Source organism: Mchenga conophoros, linkage group LG11 (assembly GCF_057382185.1).
Source record: "Mchenga conophoros isolate Kocher_MC1m ecotype Shallow Benthic linkage group LG11, M_conophoros_male_GT1.1, whole genome shotgun sequence".
Classification (NCBI taxonomy): domain Eukaryota; kingdom Metazoa; phylum Chordata; class Actinopteri; order Cichliformes; family Cichlidae; genus Mchenga; species Mchenga conophoros.
The window spans coordinates 20,962,192-20,983,601 of record NC_140536.1 but is presented as its reverse complement, the minus strand read 5'-3'; the positions used below and the strand labels follow the sequence as shown (position 1 = coordinate 20,983,601).

Here is a 21,410-nt window from a genome sequence, read left to right as displayed (position 1 = left end):
AAGTCACATCCTGTTTTGGTTGTGACTTTTTTAGCTCACTTTTCTAATCTGGAGGCTAGCCTCCCCTTTTCAGAAAGCCAAAATAAGGGAGAAAGTTTCCTCTTTCATTGAACTTAGAGACCATAATTTAGTGGCTCTCAAACTTTTCATGCCATGCACTCCACCTTCAAAAGTCAAACAAAGGTCAGACCTCCAAACGTCACAATTTTTTATAGATCATAAATAATAAAAAAGGGATCCAAGTTTAATTTTAGAGGAACAAAGGTCAGTGAGACAGCATTAGCAAACTACATACATCACATTCATTCGGCTTAGTTTCTCTCCAACCCTCCCACAGCTCTACAGCATATAACCTTTCAAATATTCTGATTCTTCATTCTACACACAACATACAATCTGGACAAGGGAGTGTCCGAAGTTATGTGTACTGCAACAGAGTCAGTCTGGATGGAGACTGATCTTAGAAGTTCAGGATGTTGCAGTGCTATGTCATTTCACTTCTGTTAAAAGCTGCACACATGCACTTCTTTGTTATACATGTATACACTCCTTCTGCTCTAAACCTCCTCTGGAGAACACAATAAAGAGAGTATAAATGGACTCCCTGTGCTACATGTTTTAGATGGCTCCACAAACACAAATTCCTCCTCCCGCTTTCCTTTTTATCTGTCCGTGGGTTACATTGCCAAGGTTATCAGCCCTCTTCACAGGCATTCACACTAGCTCGAGCCATTATGTGCATTTACTAGGACACCGCCAGGGATTGTTCATTCTTTTCAGTTCTGTAAATGGAGCAAATGCTCATTGCTACAGTCATTCAATTACTGCAGCTCATTGTTAAATATAATATGAAGATGCATTAAGCCACAAACCCCGAGGGATCCTGCAGGCATAAAGGAGGCACCATGCGTGCCGGTAAAACATGGATGCTGTTTTAAATCAATGGGGAAAATGTTCAAGTGGCTTGTTTTTCGGACAAAATTATGCACTGAAATAAAAATAAAGGTTCTCACCTTCCAGTTCATCTTTTGTGATAGTAATGGTCCTTCCTCTGTCCACTGTAACCACTGTGAAAGGAGAACAAAACAGATAGATATAGGTTGAAGATAGAGAGGATAGAAAGGAACGTGGTACCAGGGTAATGAAGTTATATATGAGCTTGCGATAACAATATTATTGTATTAATGTTAGAGGAGCAGCCACTGATAAGAAAGTCAGACTCAGAGAGACACAAAGAAGTGAGCTAGACCGACATGGGAGGATGGAGAGCAGGCCGGAGGCAAGTCAGCCTTCTGTCTGTCCTTCATCTGTGTTTAATGATCCACAGCATCTGACCAGAGTCCATCTGTCCTCCCAGTTACACACAGGCACGCACACACTCCACGATCCACATCGCATCTTATTAATTGCTCATTCCAACATTACACCGTTGACCAAACAGAAAAGCTTTAAAATACGTAATCTTTTAGGAAATAATGTGTTCTACCCCACAATGTAATTAAGAAGCTGTCAGAGAAACAACTGCAAAAGCCCGCGGCTCTACAAAGTGAGATCTAAATCTGCACACCTACATCTGTTCTCTCTGGTAGTGCTGATTTCCTTGCAGGTGTAACATGGCAACTGAGGCAGATGAGGTGAATAAACAGTAGGAACGAACTGATAATGCATTGTTGATGCTCCCTGTAGTCATTTGTAGATGCAGATGAGTGACAAATTAAAGGAAAAGCCTGAATAAATAAGTGGGGATACATAGTGCACGCAGATGCGTCCATGAAAAGGCGCAGGGGTCGCTCAATGGCTTGATGTGTTCGAAAATAATGTAAATCATATGCTGCGATCACAGTCAGCAACAACCCAACAGCTGCATACGATTTTGAGCCCGATTTCAGACAGAATTGCCCAATGATTAAGCTGCATTTCTATCTTTTTTTCTGCCATTAGGTCCACTCTAACTAACTACAAGCGAGAGGGAACATATTTTTTCTCTAATCACTCACTGGAGACAACCATATCCACCTGAATCCAAAGGTATTTTAAGTTGTTGTCCTTGGGGCAGGGTGCTAGCTATGTAAAGTACCCCTTGATAACAGTGGTAAACCCACCCATTGTGCTGATTTGGTAGGCATTTGTCCTCCAATAGCACTTATGGAGCAACTGCATTTGCAAACCACAGTGCTTGATTATGTCTGCTATGTTTAGTGGAGGAATTTAAACGTTCTTTGACTCTGGCTCTCAAAAGACCATAAATTGAAATATGTAGAAAAGTGCTGAAACTTCAAGGATCTTTTCTAGGAAGCAGGAGTCTGTTCATGTGGAGCTATGAGTCAACAGCTCTTGTTTGAAATGTACTATATAAATAAAGGTGACCTAACATTAGTCTGAATGAAGGAAATAATGATACACTGACACCTTTTCACTCTGGCACACGCCATGTTTTCCTCTCATTACCCACAATGCAGCTTGAAAGCCAACAGTTTAGTCAGAGATTTAAGTCAGTAAAGTCCAGATGAAAATCTCAAGGTATGAGAAGAAATTCTTCTTCCTTCTGACTCTATAATCTTACATTTTTGGTTTTCAAAGTAGATCAACTTTCTCTAGAGCCAGAAAAGCATCTTTATGCATCTTTTGTCAGACATCCAAAAGTTCTACCAAAGAAAAACACTTTGATGTGTCATGCAAGTTCCCCCATTTTTACAAACCACATGAAGTACATGAACCTGACAGCTAACTGATAGGACAGTTTTAGTGCCTGTGATCTTACATCATCAAGGCTGCCCAAGAGACAAAATGACATCTTAGAGACTGGGAACATTTTCTTTATTTCTTTATCTTTTTTTATGAACTCAAACAATTAATTAATTATGATTAAGGAATAAATACAACTGCATCGCAAAGCCTGATTCAGTAATTTAAGGAATTTCAGGAGAGTGTTTTTTCCACTTGCTAATTGATCGGGGAAAGTTCCTCCACTTAAGCACTCATGCATATTTGTTGTGCATACTTTGGCATTATTTATGATATCAGACGCCAAAAAGACAAAGCTCTTGAGGTATTCTGCTGGTCAGGTTTAAATTTCACTCCACAAATAAATTAGACGATGCAGGAAAAACCAGCAACATTAACACATTTTAAAGCTTTTTATATGTCAGTGTTGATGTTTAATGTGTTACCCATAGTCCTGGTGTGTTCCAGGGGGTCTGCAGTGACGACGGGCTTCGTGGCTTTGGAGGGGCGCCCTGCACCGGCCTGGTTCACACTACGTACTCTGAACTGGTACAGAGTTCCTTCCTTCAGCCCAAACACTGGGTAATGGCAAATCTTTTGAATATCCACATTGCAGCGCACCCACTCACCCTGGCTGAGGTCACATCTGAAAAGGACACACGGTGCGAGGGAGAAGTCAGTCCTGAAAATACAGTAATAAAGAAAAAAAAATTGTACAAGAAAAACAAAGAACTAACCCATTGTGTTTGAACAACACTAGGTGCAGTCTGCGGGGTACAGTATTATAACACCAATTCTGAAACACTTTATCCCACATAACAGCCAGTATGTACGCCACAAAAGAGTATAATTGTGACCAGAGAGCATCGCGAAAATAACAAGGCTCCAAAAACAGAACAAAAATGTTTTTTAAGTACAAGTCCAGGCTCAAATTGTACGACATCAATGACAAACTGTTGCCACTTTTCTAACCAGACGGGGGGGTTGCTAGGGAACTGGGAAGTATCCTACACTTTGTTTCGTTGTTCAGTAACCAGTAGCGTTTAGAGCTGTGTGCTGTGACTAAAGAAGAAAATACACAAACGAACATGAAATGCAGAAATGCAAATATATGAGCACACATGTTCAGGTGATCCTGACTGACTGATTTTGGTGATAGCTCCAGTAGCTGTTCTCCTCAGAGAGCCTTTGAGTCTGCTGTTAACACACAGTTGAGGGTTGATAATTACCATGTATACCATCCATCTCATTAGGGCTCTGCCAACTTAATATGTCCAATTCAAATTCCTCAGCAGCAGAAGCACACAGAAGGGTTAGCAGTGTAGGCTTACTGTTGGTCACATGTTGACTTGCAGTACAGGAAATCACTGAGAGTCCAATCTAAAATAAGCATTTTAATGAATGCCAAATCAACGTGAGCTCACTGTAGGAGATCCAATCTCTGTGCTGGATATTTCTGGCAATGAAAACCTGTAATCTTTTCGTCAATACTTTTCTTTCGTTGTTTTACTGAATTCAAACATGCACACAGTCTGAAAAGGTAGCGTAGTCAGACTAATTGTCTCACAGTTCATCAGTTGATTAAGTGCCTGTTTAAATGACATAATCAGCTGTCATTTTAATTGATATTTAAATGACATGATAAATCACCAACCAAAGCAATGACTTAATGTAGAAGCTTAATGTAAAAATCAATATGAACACAATGAAAAAAACAAAACAAAAACAGTTCTGACAATCGAAATTTCATCAGTCAATTTTCAAGGTTAAAAAAAAGAAAGAAAAAGAAACCCTGACATTGCATTTGCAATATGTAAAAAACATGAAGGTGACTCGATGCCATGGTTTGCTGTGTGGCAGGCAGGATGTAGGACCCAAATGCAGGACTCACGGACAATGAAGGAGTGAACTAAAGAAGGCAGCATTATTTTGGCTGTAAATGACTCTTCATACAAAAAACAAAGCCTTAAAGCGAGGAACTAGAAATACAAACTAAAATCAAAACACTAAGACACTGGGAAGCTAAGGAACTAAACTGGGAAACAACTACAAGGAGCATGGAGGAAAAACACACAGAGTAGTTAAGGTACAACGTGACAGCACACTTGCTCAGTGTGTGTGAGGACTACAATACACAGGTTGAAAACCGAGAGCATGGAAACGGGTGGAAACACAGCTGGGACTAATCAGACGTAACGAGACAGGAGTAAAGCAAAGCTCCAAACACTGAACACAGAACACAAGACTATCAAAATAAAACAGGAACCACACGACAGGCACAAGTGCACGGACTTGATACTGAACAGAGGGAACACGGAGCACAGGGACAGGAGTGACATGAGACATGACTGACTGGGGAACAAGAAAATAAACATGAAGACAGAACTAAACCTACACTGAACATAAAGGGCACATGAACAAAAACCAAGAACTAGAAATCAAGAAATACTGCAGAACTTAGAGCGCTAGAAATACAAAACAGAAACCACAACACTAACAGTGATAAACCATGATGTAATCAAAAACTAATAATAACACAAAACACTGGGTCACTAGGACCGTGACACTCTGTCTTCTGGACAGTGTTGTGTAATATAGAAAATGATAGGAAAAATTTGTCCGAATACAGAGGTGGGGTGTACCTCACCTCTAGCCCTGGGACATGCTCGGGTTTGTTGAAATCTAAAAGTGTGTGGACACATTTGGAAAGAAAGTGCAGATGGATGTGATTGCACCAAAGCTGTTAAATCATTAACTTTTTAAAAGGGAAAATCTAGAAATCCTAAAATATACAAAGAAGCACATTTCTATGTCAACAGGATAAACACCTGCTCAGTGGACTGTTGATTTGCCAACACTGTCAGCTAGTTTTCAAAGGTCTGAAATAAACTTTCAGTGTCAGCTTTCACTTTGTTTTACCCGATTCATTTGAACCCAATGGAATATTTGAAGTAAGCGGTACATCGCGATTCTCACCGTTCCACATAATATCCCTGCACAGGTGAAGCTCCATCAGCGCTGGGCGGCTGCCAAGTCAGGAAAACGTAGTCCTTGTTCACGTCAGACACCTGCACTGCGAGAGGAGACGCGGGACCGCCCACCACTGCAGCCGATGCATCTATGGATGTCAGCAGAGAGTCAGTTAGCGAGAAGAAAAACGGCATAGAAATATTCAGCCCCCAGCTGTGTACTAATAACTGAACTGAATTTGTGTAGTTCTAATGAAAGCTGAATGAACCAGTAAACAAGTCAAACAGGAGCAATTTGTCCCAGCTGACAGAGAAGTTTGTGATGTGCTGCTTTTTTCACATTATTTGGAATATATTTATTGGATTTCCAGTTTAGCACTCAACTAAATCGTTTACTGTGGAAACACAGGGTTTGTTTTTCCAACAAACAAAGTAGGAGAAAGATAGTGAGCCAAAGGAGGAGGAGATGTGTAAAACCAAGGGAAAAAGGAACTGGAAAGTTTAATAATAGGATCTACAGCAATCTAGTTCATGCAATCGATTCAAACATATAAGCCTGAAAGTAAAAAAAATGGCCACCAATCCTGGGTTTCTTAAGTTTTCATGTCTGCAAGATTTTCAGAAAATTTGACCTCTGACCTTGAGGTCAAGATCACTGAGATTCCTGTCCAAGATTTTTAGTAGATGCACCTATGGCATCAATTTGAAAATCCTACATTGTGTCAGTCTCAAATGATCATGTTCACAAAGTTGGGCATTCATGCAACCCGCCTGCCAGTGACGACAATATCAAAAACGAGTTTTGCTTTGTTGACCTGCTATTGTGTGTTTCTCCTAATGACCAAAGGATTATCAATGATTTTAAAGTAATCAATAGTTGCCACTCCACATGTTAAGTTACTCCAGGAGATATTCTATATAAAATAAATTCTGTGTGCTCAAATTGGAAAGATTAAAAAAAAAAACAGTGTCTCAAGTACCTGATGTTCTTTGATCCAGTTTTTTTTATCCAAAAGAACATGTGAACAAATGTAATTCTTCCATTTCAGAGCCATTAGTGACAGTTAAGTTATGGTTTATTAGAAAATTGTTTAGATAGAGATGGAATCATTGCTAAAAGACGGGGTGGTAGAGAACGTATAGGTACAAATAAGACCTTCCATGAGCTCTAACCTGTTTTGACCAGCCACCTATTCCACATGGTGATCTCCCTGGAAAGTTTACCTAAAATGCACCTTTTGAAGTCTTCTCCAGCAAATGATGAGAAAACAGATCAAAGTTCACCAGTAGCAGTCGTTTTTTTCTGATGATCTACATCACAGACCCTGCATTAGTGAAGTTTTGCTACTTTAAACTTGATATATCCCACGACACTGATGCTCAAAGCTGGTTATGGAAAAAGCTGTTCTGAACACAAACAAGACTTTGGCTTTAGATTTTGATATTATAACAGATCAAGTGTGTGTTAATCTCTGAACTTTCAAATCTCCTGCCGTCTCAAATTTGACACACACACACACACACACACACACACACACACACACACACACTTGTTTTCATGTCTTAGTGAGGACATCTGTCTGTCAGCATCTGACATAATGCTTTCCCTCGCTGCTCACCGCAACCCTAACCATGAAACCCTTACCCAGGGGTGTCGAACTCCAGGCCTTGAGGGTGGGTGTCCTGCAGGTTTTAGATCTCATCCTGGGTCAACACACCTGAATCAAATGATTAATTCATTGTCAGGCCTCTGAAGAACTTTAAGACATGTTGAGGAGGTCATTTATTAATTTAAATCAGCTATATTGGATCAAGGACACATCTAAAAACTGCAGGACACCGGCCCTCGATGCCTGGAGTTTGACACCCGTAATTGTACGTAATTGTAACCTTGACACCAAAACCCCATTTTGACCCTCAAAAATGTCTTCAAACTCGTGGGGACGGGAATTTTGTTCCCATAAGTGACTGCTGGTCCCCGCAACTAATTTCTGTCCTCACAAAGATGCCTAAACATGTACACACACACACACACACACACACACACACACACACACACACACACACACACAGACATAGCGAAAAGGACAAAAAAGAAATGAAGAAATAATTCAAAGCAGACTTGAATAACATAGCGTGACATGTTTGCAAACCTTTTCTTGATGCTGAGAATAGATTGTTGTTGTTTTTTAACAAAAGGCTTAAGTCAACATTTAAATAGGAAACATATCTCGTTCCTTTTTAAATGCGCATCCACCAGCCACCCTCGCTCCCATCCTTCATTTCTTATTTGTTTTTTATTGCAACCCCCCCCATTTGTAATGCTAATATGATGGCTGAATGATGGAAAAAACACACATTCAGAGACCTTCCCTGATTCCAAAATTAGTACCTACAGCTCTGGTGAAAAAAACGAGCTCCCAAACAAAAGAGAGAGCGAGTATCTCAAGTATTTGAGATTTACCTTGCATTAAGTGTCCGTATATGTGTGTTTATTTGGGCTCAGATGTGTTATCGATGTATGTGCACAGGAGCTCATGAATGATTCAGAGCACTTCATGCTGTCGCTGTGGGACTTAAGGTTGAATACATACATGAACAAGCACTACAATTACTTTAAAACACAAATGGTGCTTAGATTTCAAGTTGATGACTCAAGTGTGAGCTTCTCTCTGGTTTATTTGCATGTCGAAAGAAGAAAGTGGCATATGAAAAATATATACTTTCATCGAACAAAGTTAACAAGCCCTCGACAGAGAAATATTTTGATTGATGGTGCAATTTCCCTGTGTGAATCAGTTTGCTGAAAGGAAATGAAACTAGAACCAAAATCTGGTGAATACAAATAATGTTTGGAGGAATGTTTGCTCTGAACTCGAAAGTAAAAAAAGACGATTATATTTTCCAAAAGACATATATTTTGTACGCACAGGTGACAAGATCACACTTTGTCATTATTTGTCATTTTGCCGAGGACTGAAAACATCACATCAAACAAAGCGTATAATTTGAAAGACAGCTGGGCAAGTTCTTCAAAGAAGACACTAAATATTTGAGGAGTTTCTGATGTGATCTGACACCCACTTACAAGCGTGGCACAATGCCTATGAGTGGCTTTAGGAAGTCGTTGAAAACAAGCTACGTACTTCAAAAAAAGCAACGTGTCTGCAAAATGAATCATACATTTCATCATCTGCTTAGATAAGCATTAACTGTTACCACTATATATGTTATTATGTAAATAGAAGCAGGTAATGCCTAGGCAACCTAGGTACTCATGTTCCCAAGGCCTATTGTTGTGAGGTTTGACGATGATCCACAAAAAAATTGTGGATCATATAAAATTTTTACTGATTTTCAAATTTGGTGCAAATTTGACGTTTACACCCGATTTTCACCAAAATGAAATCAGTTGAATCTGTTATTAGCATCTACCATCACATAAAATTTGGAAATTATTTTTTTGAAAACTGTAGATGCTAGATGGCTAACAAACAGAGAGCCAGACAAACAAATGCAACTGATTACATACTCCCTCCCTTTGGGGGGAGAATTACTCACTTGGCAGAAACTCAATGCATCTAGGAAATCCAAAGTTCAAACCAAGCATTAGAACAGAAAAGAAAAGTGCTTTAGCTAACTTTGAATGTGCCATGGTTGTTTGTATCAGACGGGCTGGTCTGAGTATTTCAGAAAATGTTTTACCTACAGAGATTTGCCAACATCTATAGAATTTACAGAGAATGATTGAAAAAAAGAGAAAATATCCAGAGAGTTGCAGCTATCTAGGTGAAAAAGCCTTGCTGATTCCAGAGTTCAGAGGAGAACCACCAGATTGCTTCGAGCTGTCAGCTATGACAAGAAACTGAGGCAACAGTTCAAACAGGCTCCCCATATCTGAACAACAGAAGACTGAGAAAAACGTTAGTTTCAATTTTCTGCAGCTTTTAGATGAGAGAGGTCAGAATTGGATGTAAACAACATGAGATCATGGATCTCTCCTGCATTATTGTTGCTGGCCATGTCCATCCCTTTATGACCACCCTGTATAATCTTATGATAGCTGCTTCCAGCAGGACATGATGGCCTCCACAGTGACCAGATTTCAATCCAATAGAGCACCATCAAGACTTAGTGGAATGGGAGATTTACATGATGGATGTGCAGCTGACAAATCTGCAGCAACTGTCTGATGCTATCATGAGTTTCCAGCACTTTTTTGAATCTATACCAATACAAATTGAAGCAGCTCTAAAAGTAAATTGGGTCCAACCAAGCACAAGCAAGAGGTAATTAATACAATGACCATTGATGGTAAATATGCTTAAAATGAATTCACATTCAGTTATTTTAAAAATGTTTGCAAAATTTGTAATATGACCAAGAGTGCTGGGCACTTCAAGGAACAAATGAAGAGCACTCTGTTTTCAGATGCATGTTCTGCTTAGGTGTGTTTGTAAAAACAGTGAAAATGTGGGATATTACAAGACTGTGACTGGTGGTTATAAAAGAGACGTCAGAAGGAAAGAAGCACGTGGTCAAGAAATTTCTTATGTTATATTGAAATAATGTGAAGCTCTTGTGTTATTATTTAGTTAGAGTTTAGTTGGTTTTTATTCTTTAGTTTAGTTTCATCCATATCTCTGAGTTTATGAGTCTTTTCCTGTCTTTGGTGTAAGTCTGTGTTGTCCTCTATGTTGTACTTTTAGCTGTGCCAGTACTTTCGTCTCTCCTTTGTCTGTTTCATGTATGCGCTTCCACGTTGTCAAGCTCGTGTTGTCATGTCTACATTCTATTATGTTTCCTGTTTTATTGTGAAGAGTCCGTTCCATGCTCAATGTGTTTAGTTGTACTTCCCCTGTGGCATTCAGGTTCATTTGTGTCAGCTGTGTTTCCCCAGGTGTTTCCACTTCCCTCATTACCCTTCAGTGTATTTATGTCTTCTGTCTTCACCAGGTCAAGTCACATCTTGTCACAGAGTTTCCTTTCGCCTGTTCATTGTCCATTTATCTCTTGTCATAGTTTTTCATGAATCCTGTTCCGACCATGTTCAAGTCAGTTTTTATGTTTTAGTTTTTCCCCATTTAGGTTTCAGGTAGTGATGGGCAGATGAAGCCCCATGAAGCACTGAAGCTTTTCATCCAATTGGTTCACCCCAACGCGAAGCTTCATGAAGCTTCATTTGCTCTAGCAGGACACCTACTGGACGTAAAAATAATAGCTGGCATGAATTTGAAGAGTGTGGCATTTTGCACACAGCCTGTAAATGTCAACAACAAAAGGAGTGTGTAAAACACCTATAGTGTAGTGATGGCAGTATACTGTGTATATTTATGCTGGCAGTATGGAAAATGATTATTTGCGGCAAAGTTCGAACCGCTTCATGAACCAGTCACGTGGTACAGCCGGGCAGCGAGGCTTCGGACGTCATCATTTTCAGCTCCTCCCATAAATGAAGCAAGCCTCGATACGCGCTTCGCGGAAACGCCCCCTCCATTACTCGACACACGCTCCGAAGCCTCGATACAGAACGTCCCATCACTAGTTTCAGGTTAGTTTTTTTCCAGTTTGCATTGCTTTGTTTTTGTTTCGACATCAGCCCAGATATAAACGGCTCGCTTTTTGTTATACCGCAATTTTTTTTTGTGTCCGCATTTTTGGTCCACACCTCAAACACACCGGCCCACCCCCCCGTGACAGTTTTTAAGACTACATGAATGGTATGTTGGGTTTTTTTTTATAATCATGATGATCCTTTTGAGAGCCAGCTGAGGGTTTCCTATTGTTTCTAAACTTTAAGCTAAACTAATGCATCTGGAGGTTTTCTGTTTGTTCATGCTAAGCATTTGCACATGAAAAGTGGTCTTAATTTTCTCTCAGTGAGGCTGTGGAGGTATATTTTCACATTAGTGGATAATTTTGAAAGCGCCAAAGCCAGCTTCAGTATTTATATTAGATCCATTAATCTTTGGACTCTAATGCATTGATAAATTGTAAGTGTAGGCTAACATTTTAGAGTATTTCACCTGTGAGATAGACAAAAGCGCTGTGCTCTTGGATTCCATCCGTGGTTCTCAGTCTTGCAGTATAAAGACCTTCATCCTCCTTGTGTGCAGCCCTTAAGGTGATGACGGCCTTGGTGTCAAATGTTTTAATCTCCACATTGCTGGATTGATGCAGTTGTACACCTGGAAAATAGAAAAAGCAAGCTAAAAAGTCAAGAATAATGCTTTTATGACCCATTACTTTCATTTTACCAACTTCACTGTTCAAAAAGGTCTTTCACACCACTAGACTCGAGGTAATTAATGCTTTAACTTTAACTTCTGGCTGTGTCCCTTCATATTTTAATGAGGCCATTATTCACCCTCTTTTAATTTTAGGAAAATTTCAAAACTGCCTTCATTTCCAAAACATTATAAAAAGTGTTGGCCAACCAACTACCAGAAGTTTGAACTGTTCACAACATTTTAGAGAACTTTCAGCCAGATCCACTCTACTGAAATTCAAATGAAATTTTAGCACATAAAATGAGATGAAATGCAGGTAACTATTCAATCCTTATACTCTTGCGTCTGTCAGCTGCTTTGACACAGTTAATCGTAGTACCCTGATTAAGAGATTTAGAACGTGGGTGGGCATTTTGACTTATTTTCTTCCCATCCCTCTCATTGGAGTGTTACACTTGCTTTTGCTAATTTTGTGTCATCTCCTGCTGCTTTATCCCGTGGTGTGCCGCAAGGTTCAGTCCTGGGACGTATCCTGTTTGCTCCCACTTGGACACATCCTGAATAACTTTGAAGACATTTCATACTATTGTTATACGGCTGACATTTCATTGTACTTGTCTTTGAAACCCCAGAATGTGACCAAATTATCTGTTGTTCAAGACTGCATTCATATTATAAAGGACTAAATGGTATCCTATTATCTGTTTCTCAATACACAAAAACTGAAGTTATGATCTGTGGACCTGACATCTTTGTTCCCAAAAGTAATTAAAATCTTGGACCCTTGGGATGATTTGCTCTGAGTAAATCTAAAAGGTCCTAAACCTTTGGCGATTAGAGCCCTCCATCGTCAGTTGCCTCCATACATCAGTGAGCTACTACAGCCATATATAACTTCTACATCTCTGAGATCTGCTGATCCTTGCTTGATGGCTGTCCCTAGAGCCCTAGATCTGTGCTTTCTCTGGACCTAAGATCTGTGTTAATACATTTTTAAAAGAAACTTAAGACCAGCTTGTGCAGGCTTGCCTTGATTTAGTTTTATACCATTTAAATTGTTGTGTATTCTCTTCTGCAAAGCACTTTGTGAACTTTGTTCTTTAAAAATGCAATATAAATAAATTTTACTTACTTAATTACTTTGTATTTGCAACACTTACCATCTCTAAACCAGCTGACATCCTTCTGGAAGAGGAGCAGAGCTGAGGTGAATGAACACTCCAGGGTGAGGGTGTCGCCCTCTTTCACCCAGGTCGGAGGAAAGGAGGTGCCAAACCGAGCTTCCTGTTGAAGCTGTAAGGCTAGAATAGATGGGAGGAATGGAGCAGGAGTAAGAACACACGGGTGATAGAGACAGAAATGTCTAAAAAGACCATCTAATACAGACTAGAAAAAGACCCGCTGCTTTATCCAAGCACACACACACAAAGCAGCTATAAGAGAATTCCCCGGGGGAAACGTCACAGGACAGCAGAAAAGCTGCAGATGGCACTCTTTGTTTTTAAGTGAACAGTTCCTGACAAGTTATTCCTTGAGCTGCCTGTCATTCTCTGCCTTGTCAAAAACAGCAAAGCAATACAATCCGGACGTGCAAGATATGTGTGCCATGAGGTCTCGTCAATTCCCATTCTCAGGGATGAATCTGAAAGATTGTGACATGCTTCTCATAATGATCTTGTTCTGCTTAGAAGTCCGGGCTATCACAACAGTGTGCGTAGAATTATTGAAACACACCGCAAAGATGTTTGCTTCCCATCATTCAAGTCCTGCATTTCCCTCAGTGCACTGATGTTATGATAAATTTACCGCAGTCACGCTTTAGTTTGAGTGATTTGTTTTGGAAAATACAATCAGCTCCATATGAGATAATCAAGTATCAGTTACAAAAAAATAGCAGCATGCAATTCTTCAGCACATTCTCCTAGCAAGCGGCCCCTGATGCCATTACAAGCTGATAAAGCTTCATTCAACATGATTGCCACTTAATATCTGTGTGTGTAGGGAAAATATTGGATTGTCTCGCACCCACATGGTCATTCCTCAGAAGCAATAGTGTAATACATACATAAATTATATTGCTCCTGACTTTTCCAGTTTTGCTATGTCTTTAAAATCCCTTTAAGATAAAATAAAAATCAGCACATTTTCAATAGAAATCTTGCTTTCTTTAGAAACGCGCACATTTGCACAGTCAGTATATGAAATCTGTCGAACCTGACAAGAAACACGCAACATCTGTGCACGATGATGACAATGGACAGAGTTGACTATCAGTAAATTTTTAGCAGTGCATACATGGGTCACAATATTAAAATAGCTCTTATCAAAAAAATCCAGCTTGTTGAGAAATGATCACAGGCCTTTGCTGTCTGAGACTGGTATCCTTGGGTCCTGTGGGTTACAAGCAGGGTTTTCAAAGTGTGGCCTGCAGGCCAATGAGAGCCCTTGGTAACCGTTGGGAGGCCCGTGAGGGCAACAACAAAACACTCTAGGACTGGATATTTCCCTCATTCACTTTATCTAACAGCTCAGAGCAAAACTAAGGGAGCTTTTGTCTTTATTTACAACACTTCAAACATTCTCACCACCCACCAACCACCACCACCACCACCACCACCGAAGCATATGTTTGAGCCTTCTTCTTTTGGGATTTTTCTTTTAGGCTTGGCAAGTGTATATATATTATATACATAACAGTAAAATCCACATGAATACCAGGACCAAAATGGGCTTGGGACCAGCATTAGGGGTACACAGGGTTGTGGCCACCTGTGGTTGGGTTATGTTTGCAAAAGTCATTTATATAAGTGTTAAGTTAAATCTGGGCACTAAAGCTACTTGGAAAAGGTTGGATGAAGATGGTAATTTGTGAAAATACTAACAAAAATAAATTAAAAAACAAGGGGAAGTTGAAGGGACATTAACTAATTTAATATAAAACTCTAAAAGTGTATATATTTTTTCAGGATGTCATGTTTTATACAAAAACTAGAGGTCCTTGTAAGATAAACATGTCTATGTCAGATAGCTGTTCCTGGCAAAACCGCTTCTTTGGTTTGATCAGATTGCGAGCATATATATGTATAGAAATTATGTAGTTCTAGGTTTAAAAAGTCCTGAACCCCACACATGGCAGAAGCTAATCTAGGCCACAGAGTGCCACAGCTAGTGCGAGGTGCTCCGCAGCTTGAAGCGAAGTGGGATAAATCTCCCGCTGTCCCTGGAATGAAATATACATGACTGTCGTTTCTGCTCACTTGGAAGCAAGTCATTTTATCCCTTCAGTAACTACCCCACAAATAGTCTTACTTATGCCTGTACATCTATGAACACCCACACAGAAACATAAATTCCCGTGATATCCAAACAGCATCAGTGTGCAGCTCCCTTTCATTCCTCCCATGTCTTTCTTTAAGAGGTGCCACATGCACAGCAGAGCCAAACGTTGTGTCAGTCTTCAAAGTCACTCAGCCTGCCCTCGTTTACTGATGGAGGGAGGAACTTCAAAGGGTGGCAGAGAAAATGAAAGGGGACACTTTTCATTAGGCACTGGTGTGAAACTTACCGGAGGTCTGCAAGCGCTCTGAACCAGCCACGGCTCCTTGATATGCTGAATCGCAGGGCGGCAGAGCAGGACAGATTGGAGAGTGGCAGGCAGGGTCAAAAACAGAGAGAAAAGCAGTGAATGATACTGTGAGACTGAAGAAGAAACATGTTTAAAAAAAAGAAAGAAAGCAAGAAAAGATAAAGCAGAAGGCGAATCAAACCTGGCAATGCCACATTTATGCAAGTCACATCTAATATTCCCTTTAACCTAAGGCTGTGTTAAAGCCTGAAGAATACCTGTGAAATGTAGAAGAAGCCTTGAAGTGTCTCAAAGTCATTAAAGTGAGCTGAGCATTCAGGAAGTGAAGCCTTTTCATAAAAGGGCAGGTAGGTCAAGGTAATAAAAAATAAATAAAAAAATAAATAGTTTCTGTAACACTGCTGCGAGGCAGTATAGCTCACTGTAGATGTTATTAGTCACTGCTACACCCACTGTCTCATTTTAATTTATTATGCATGAGCACTGCAACGGGACCTGTTTTTCTGATCATTTCCGTTGATGCTGGTTCTCTTACAAACACCAAATTTACATAGAGACTCAGATAATGAGGATAGAAAACCGCACCATGGAGACCTGAGGCATTAGGAGGATGGAGATACAAACATTTGGTCAAATTTAGCTAGCATAGCATCTGCACCCTGGGCACCTTAATGATCATCTGTGCAACAACATAAAGCAAAAAAATAAAAAATAAATGAAATGCTTTATTTGTCATAGCAGGATTTCAAAATATGCACTTATGTTAGCTGTAAATGGACTAATGAAGAAAAACATGCCTGTAAGGAAAAACCCAGCGCTACATTCTTGGTGCAATGTAAAAGGAGGTTTAAGTAAATATTCATGGAAGCTTGAGGTGCTGGTTAAATTTAACGTTTGAACTTTATTTTAGTTAAACACAATATCGTCTTCTTCTCTAGTTTCTCAGTGGCTAGCCAAACCACCTGGGATGTCAGGGGCGGGGCTTCTTTAATCTGAAAATAAAGTTAAAGTTAAACAAGGTAAAAAATTATTTAAAAAACTCAGTTTCACTTACTACTTTTATTCTACTTGTCAAACTAAGAGGTGCATGGCTGACAGTTGGACAGGCTGCAGTTGAGACACTTGTTTCTACAGGCTGTTTGTGCAAACTTAAGATGTTCTTAAAGTGCTAGGATTTCCTTGCATGGCTGATGTCAGTGGTCTTGACTCGTGCATCGTGGTTTCATAATTAATCCTTTATAAGAATATTTCTTTCAGGTTATGGTTTTGTTTTTGTTTTTTTGCAGTAAATATTTTTTAAGATGTTTTAGGTGGTGTTCTTCTTATGCTTTGACCACACTTCTCCAGTTTCCCCAATGTTTTTAAGGGTATCCTGCATACCACGGTGAGACGTTTTCAGCTAATACCTCTTTCTGAATCACCTTGTAGGTGCCAAAATACTGTATCTAACTCGAGGAACTAGCTTAAAAATTGAATTTAAAATCGGTTCTTTGGTAACTTGTCTGTTATGTGTAGACAACATTCAGATGTTAGGGACAGAATTTGGCATAAAAGGTGAAGGCATGAATCCATCCTGCCTTACATCAGTGTTTCTAGCTGGGGATAGAGGTGTGATGCTGTGGGGGATATTTTCTTGGCACACTTTAGACTCTTTAGTAGTAGCTGAGCGTTGTTTAAACACCACAGCCTACCTGAGCATTGTGTCCAACTCAACATGACCACATGTAGCCATCATCTGATGACTGCTTTCAGCAGATTAACACATAATGTCGCAAAACTCAGATCATCTCAAACTAGTTTCTTGAACATAACTGCGAGTTAACTGTTGGCCTCCACAGTCACTAAATCTCAATCCGGTAGAGATTGGGATGTGGTGGAAAGAGAGATTTGCATCGTTGATTTGCAGCTGACAAATCTGCAACAATTGCATATGCCATCAGGTCAATCTGGACCATTTCTGGCATCTTGTTGAATCTGTGTTAAATAATTAAAGCAAAGAGGGTTAAACTTTTCCACTGAGTGTATGAAAAGTATGTTTATGGGGAAAATAAGGAAGTTTGAAAATGTTAGAAGTGTGAGATCTAAAGTTGTCACGGCTGGCGGAGCGAGCCGTGTGGAGTGGAGGAAAAGGAGGACCCAAAATGCAGCAAACTGATGATACGAGTGAAGTTTATTTACACGGTGGCAGTGGCAAAAACAGGCAATGAAGCATGAGTAATGACAAACCTAAACTGGGAGAAACTAAAGAGCAAACCTGAAATCTTACAAAACGGAGAGCGGAGCAGAGAGACGCAGACCAAGGACCAGGATACCAAGAAACACAGATGAATGCAGAGATACGCAGAAATACACGGATGAGTGCAGACGAGCCGACGAGGAGCACAGGCAGACACCAACTATAAATACACACACCAGGTAATGAGGAAATGGCACACAGGAGGGGACACAGCTGGAACTTAATGGGCATAACGAGACACAGACCTACAAAGTAAAACAGGAAATCTAGAACCCGAACCGGACACAAGGGGGGAGGACACAGAATAACTAGAACAGAGGGAAATAGTCACAAAACACAAAACGCTGGGTCAACGACCCAGGACCATGACAGTACCCCCCCTCCAAGGGCTGGCTCCAGACAGCCCAAAACAAAAACAGACGACCAACCCAGGGCGGGCGGCGGGGGCCCAGGACGGAGGGACCAACACCGAACAAAACAAGCTCCAGCGGACCGAGGGAATTGTCCAAAACAAAAACACACATGCTGGAGTACCAGGACAAAACACAGTTCAGGAGGCCGGCCCAGAGGCTCACAGCTCAGAAGTCCAGGACAGTTTATCTTCTGAGGCCGGCCACGTCGGCGACGCAGATCCATAAGCCGACCGAGCGGAAGGCAGCGGTGGCGGAGTGGAGGCAGTTCAGGGGGCCGCCCGTGCACACGGCAGCGGCGGCAACAGAGAAACCGTTCAGGCGGCCGACCGTGCGGACAGCAACGGCGGCGATGACAGAAGTCTGGAGGCCGACCGTGCGGACGGCAACGGCGGCGTCTAGGAGGTCGTCCATGTTGACGATGACGCTCCACCAGCGGCCTGGCAGATGACCGCCGATGTCGAGGCGGCAGTTTGGGACCCGAAGGTGGCGTGGCCGTCGCAGCACCAGACGAGACCGAAGCAGAGGCTGGACCAGACGAGGCAGCTGATGAGGATGCTGAAGCCGGGCCAGGCGAGGGTGAAGCAGAGGCCGGGCCAGGCGTGGGTGAAGCAGAAGCCGGGCCAGGCGTGGGTGAAGCAGAAGCCGGGCCAGGCGTGGGTGAAGTAGTGGCTGGACCAGGCGACGGCGTGGGTGAAGACACAGAGGCCGCAGCTGGCGAGGATGGAGACACAGAGGCTGCAGCTGGTGGCGATGATGGGTCTTGAGGCTGGACGGGCTCCTCGGGCCCCCCAGCAGGCGAGACAGGAGGCTGGACGGGCTCCTCGGGCCCCCCAGCAGGCGAGACAGGAGGCTGGACGGGCTCCTCGGGCCCCCCAGCGAAAACTGTCTCTGGACCAGTGGGCACCGGGGCCCCTGGAACACACAGGTCAGAACCAGCAGGCGCACGGGCCTCTGGCAGGCACAGAACAGAACCAGCAGGCGCACGGGCCTCTGGCAGGCACAGAACAGAACCAGCAGGCGCACGGGCCTCTGGCAAACACAAAGCAGACTGCAGCTGCACAGAGCATCGACTCAGCTCAGGCAGCGACAGCCGGATGCAGTCCTCAGCTGGCTTCTTAACCTCCAGGGGTCCAGAGTCGGCCGGGGGCTGGGACCCAGCCTCTGGGGAGGCCCTGGAGTGCGTCACAGTCTCTGGGCTGGCCAGCTGTTGCGGACTGACTACTGCGTTATGTGGTGTGTCTCTCTGCTTGACATGAACAGGTGAAAAACAGTGCTTTTCCGGTTGGATGGACTGGACTTGTAGTACAGGCGGAGCTGGTGAAGATGGTGGCTGAGCTGGTAATAACGCTGATGAGTCTCTTGCCAACTGAGCTATTGACTGAGCCACGGATTGTAACAAGGTGTCTAATAGGTCTGGCTGTGACTGTAATGGAGGTGGAGATTGAGTGGCTAACTGAGGTAGCGGCTGCAGGGCAGCTAACCGAGCTACCGGCTGGGCAGCTGGCTCAACAAACACAGCCCCGGAATAAACAGTCATGCGAGCTGGCGAAACAGACGGAGTGTCTTTTCCACTCACCACAGCCGGCAGTTCCGAAGTCCCAACCTCCGGCTGTGGGGCGACGCGCCGACGGCGCGATCGTCGCTTCCTCCCGGGCAAAACCTCCGGCGGGCCGGGCAAAACCTCCGGCGGGCCGGGCAAAACCTCCGGCGGGCCGGGCAAAACCTCCGGCGGGCCGGGCAAAATCTTCACCGGCGGGCTGGGTTGGGAAGCGGTAGCGGCTGGAGGGTGGAGGTGAAGTTCGTTAAGGATGAAGTCCTGTGCGAGCGGGTGAAGAGAGTCCAGCAGCCAGGAGTGAGCAGAGATGAGCTGCTGTAGCCTGGCTTCTACAGCGCGGAGACACTCTTCCCCCTCATGCTCGAGCCATAGGTTAACCAACCTGGAAACAGAGTCAATTAGTTCCTCCCGAAGCTCCTCGGGAGGTGCGGATGCCGCTGGGTCCATGTTTGGTCGGCTCGTACTGTCACGGCTGGCGGAGCGAGCCGTGTGGAGTGGAGGAAAAGGAGGACCCAAAATGCAGCAAACTGATGATACGAGTGAAGTTTATTTACACGGTGGCAGTGGCAAAAACAGGCAATGAAGCATGAGTAATGACAAACCTAAACTGGGAGAAACTAAAGAGCAAACCTGAAATCTTACAAAACGGAGAGCGGAGCAGAGAGACGCAGACCAAGGACCAGGATACCAAGAAACACAGATGAATGCAGAGATACGCAGAAATACACGGATGAGTGCAGACGAGCCGACGAGGAGCACAGGCAGACACCAACTATAAATACACACACCAGGTAATGAGGAAATGGCACACAGGAGGGGACACAGCTGGAACTTAATGGGCATAACGAGACACAGACCTACAAAGTAAAACAGGAAATCTAGAACCCGAACCGGACACAAGGGGGGAGGACACAGAATAACTAGAACAGAGGGAAATAGTCACAAAACACAAAACGCTGGGTCAACGACCCAGGACCATGACACACAGTTCATTTTTTCATGCTTCCGATGTATGATCTCGAAGGAATTGCACTCAGGAAGCCAGAACTCAGGTTTTATTTGAAAATGGGAAAAGATAAACTAACAACAAAAGAGGTAAAAGTTGTGTAAACCAGGTTTGAAAAATGTTCAAACTAAGTCAAATAATTTACTGTGTCAGTGTCTCATTGCCAGCCTGACTGAAACTAGACTCTTCAGTGTTTTGGGGGCAATTGTACTGTATTCCATCTTTGCTACTGGTTTTTGAGCAAAGCTGACTTGAGATGAAACAAGAAACCACTCACAGTTCACCACGAGCGTTCCAAAGGTCACAGCTTCACCCAGGAGACTCTTGGCTACCACTTTGTACTCGCCAGCATCATCAGGAGAGCACCTTTGTAGAAGATATAGAATGTCATCTGTTTGTGAGTGAGAGTTGAAAGTGGGTGAATTTCAAGCCACAAGAGATGTTGAAAAAGCTGTGACCTCTTTTCATGTGCTGGATTTGGGTAATAGAAAAAACCTGCAACACAGCACGCACATGTACTTCTTAATTGAACCGGCACGTTTTATCTCATAACACCACCATTTAATTTCCTTATCTTACCTACAAGTAGCTTCAGTTTCTTATTCCATTCCTAATTTGTCAGTGGCAAGGTCAAGTAATCTGCTGCGTGCCCTATCTTGCACACTTCCATCACATTCATTCCAGTTTTCCA

At 42.4% G+C, this 21,410-nt stretch overlaps 1 protein-coding gene across 1 annotated transcript in view; it reads right to left on the bottom strand.

The window, feature by feature from the left end:
• myom3 (myomesin 3) overlaps positions 1-21,410 on the bottom strand; it is a 74,721-nt gene that overhangs the window by 33,554 nt on the left and 19,757 nt on the right. Inside the window, exons 7-13 of the mRNA XM_085291420.1 lie at positions 20,997-21,085; positions 15,489-15,533; positions 13,084-13,224; positions 11,720-11,881; positions 5,701-5,842; positions 3,171-3,370; positions 1,014-1,067 (exon numbers count right to left, since the gene is read on the bottom strand). Of these exons, the coding sequence (XP_085147546.1) occupies positions 1,014-1,067; positions 3,171-3,370; positions 5,701-5,842; positions 11,720-11,881; positions 13,084-13,224; positions 15,489-15,533; positions 20,997-21,085 (833 nt within the window). The remainder of the gene's footprint in view (positions 1-1,013; positions 1,068-3,170; positions 3,371-5,700; positions 5,843-11,719; positions 11,882-13,083; positions 13,225-15,488; positions 15,534-20,996; positions 21,086-21,410) is intronic.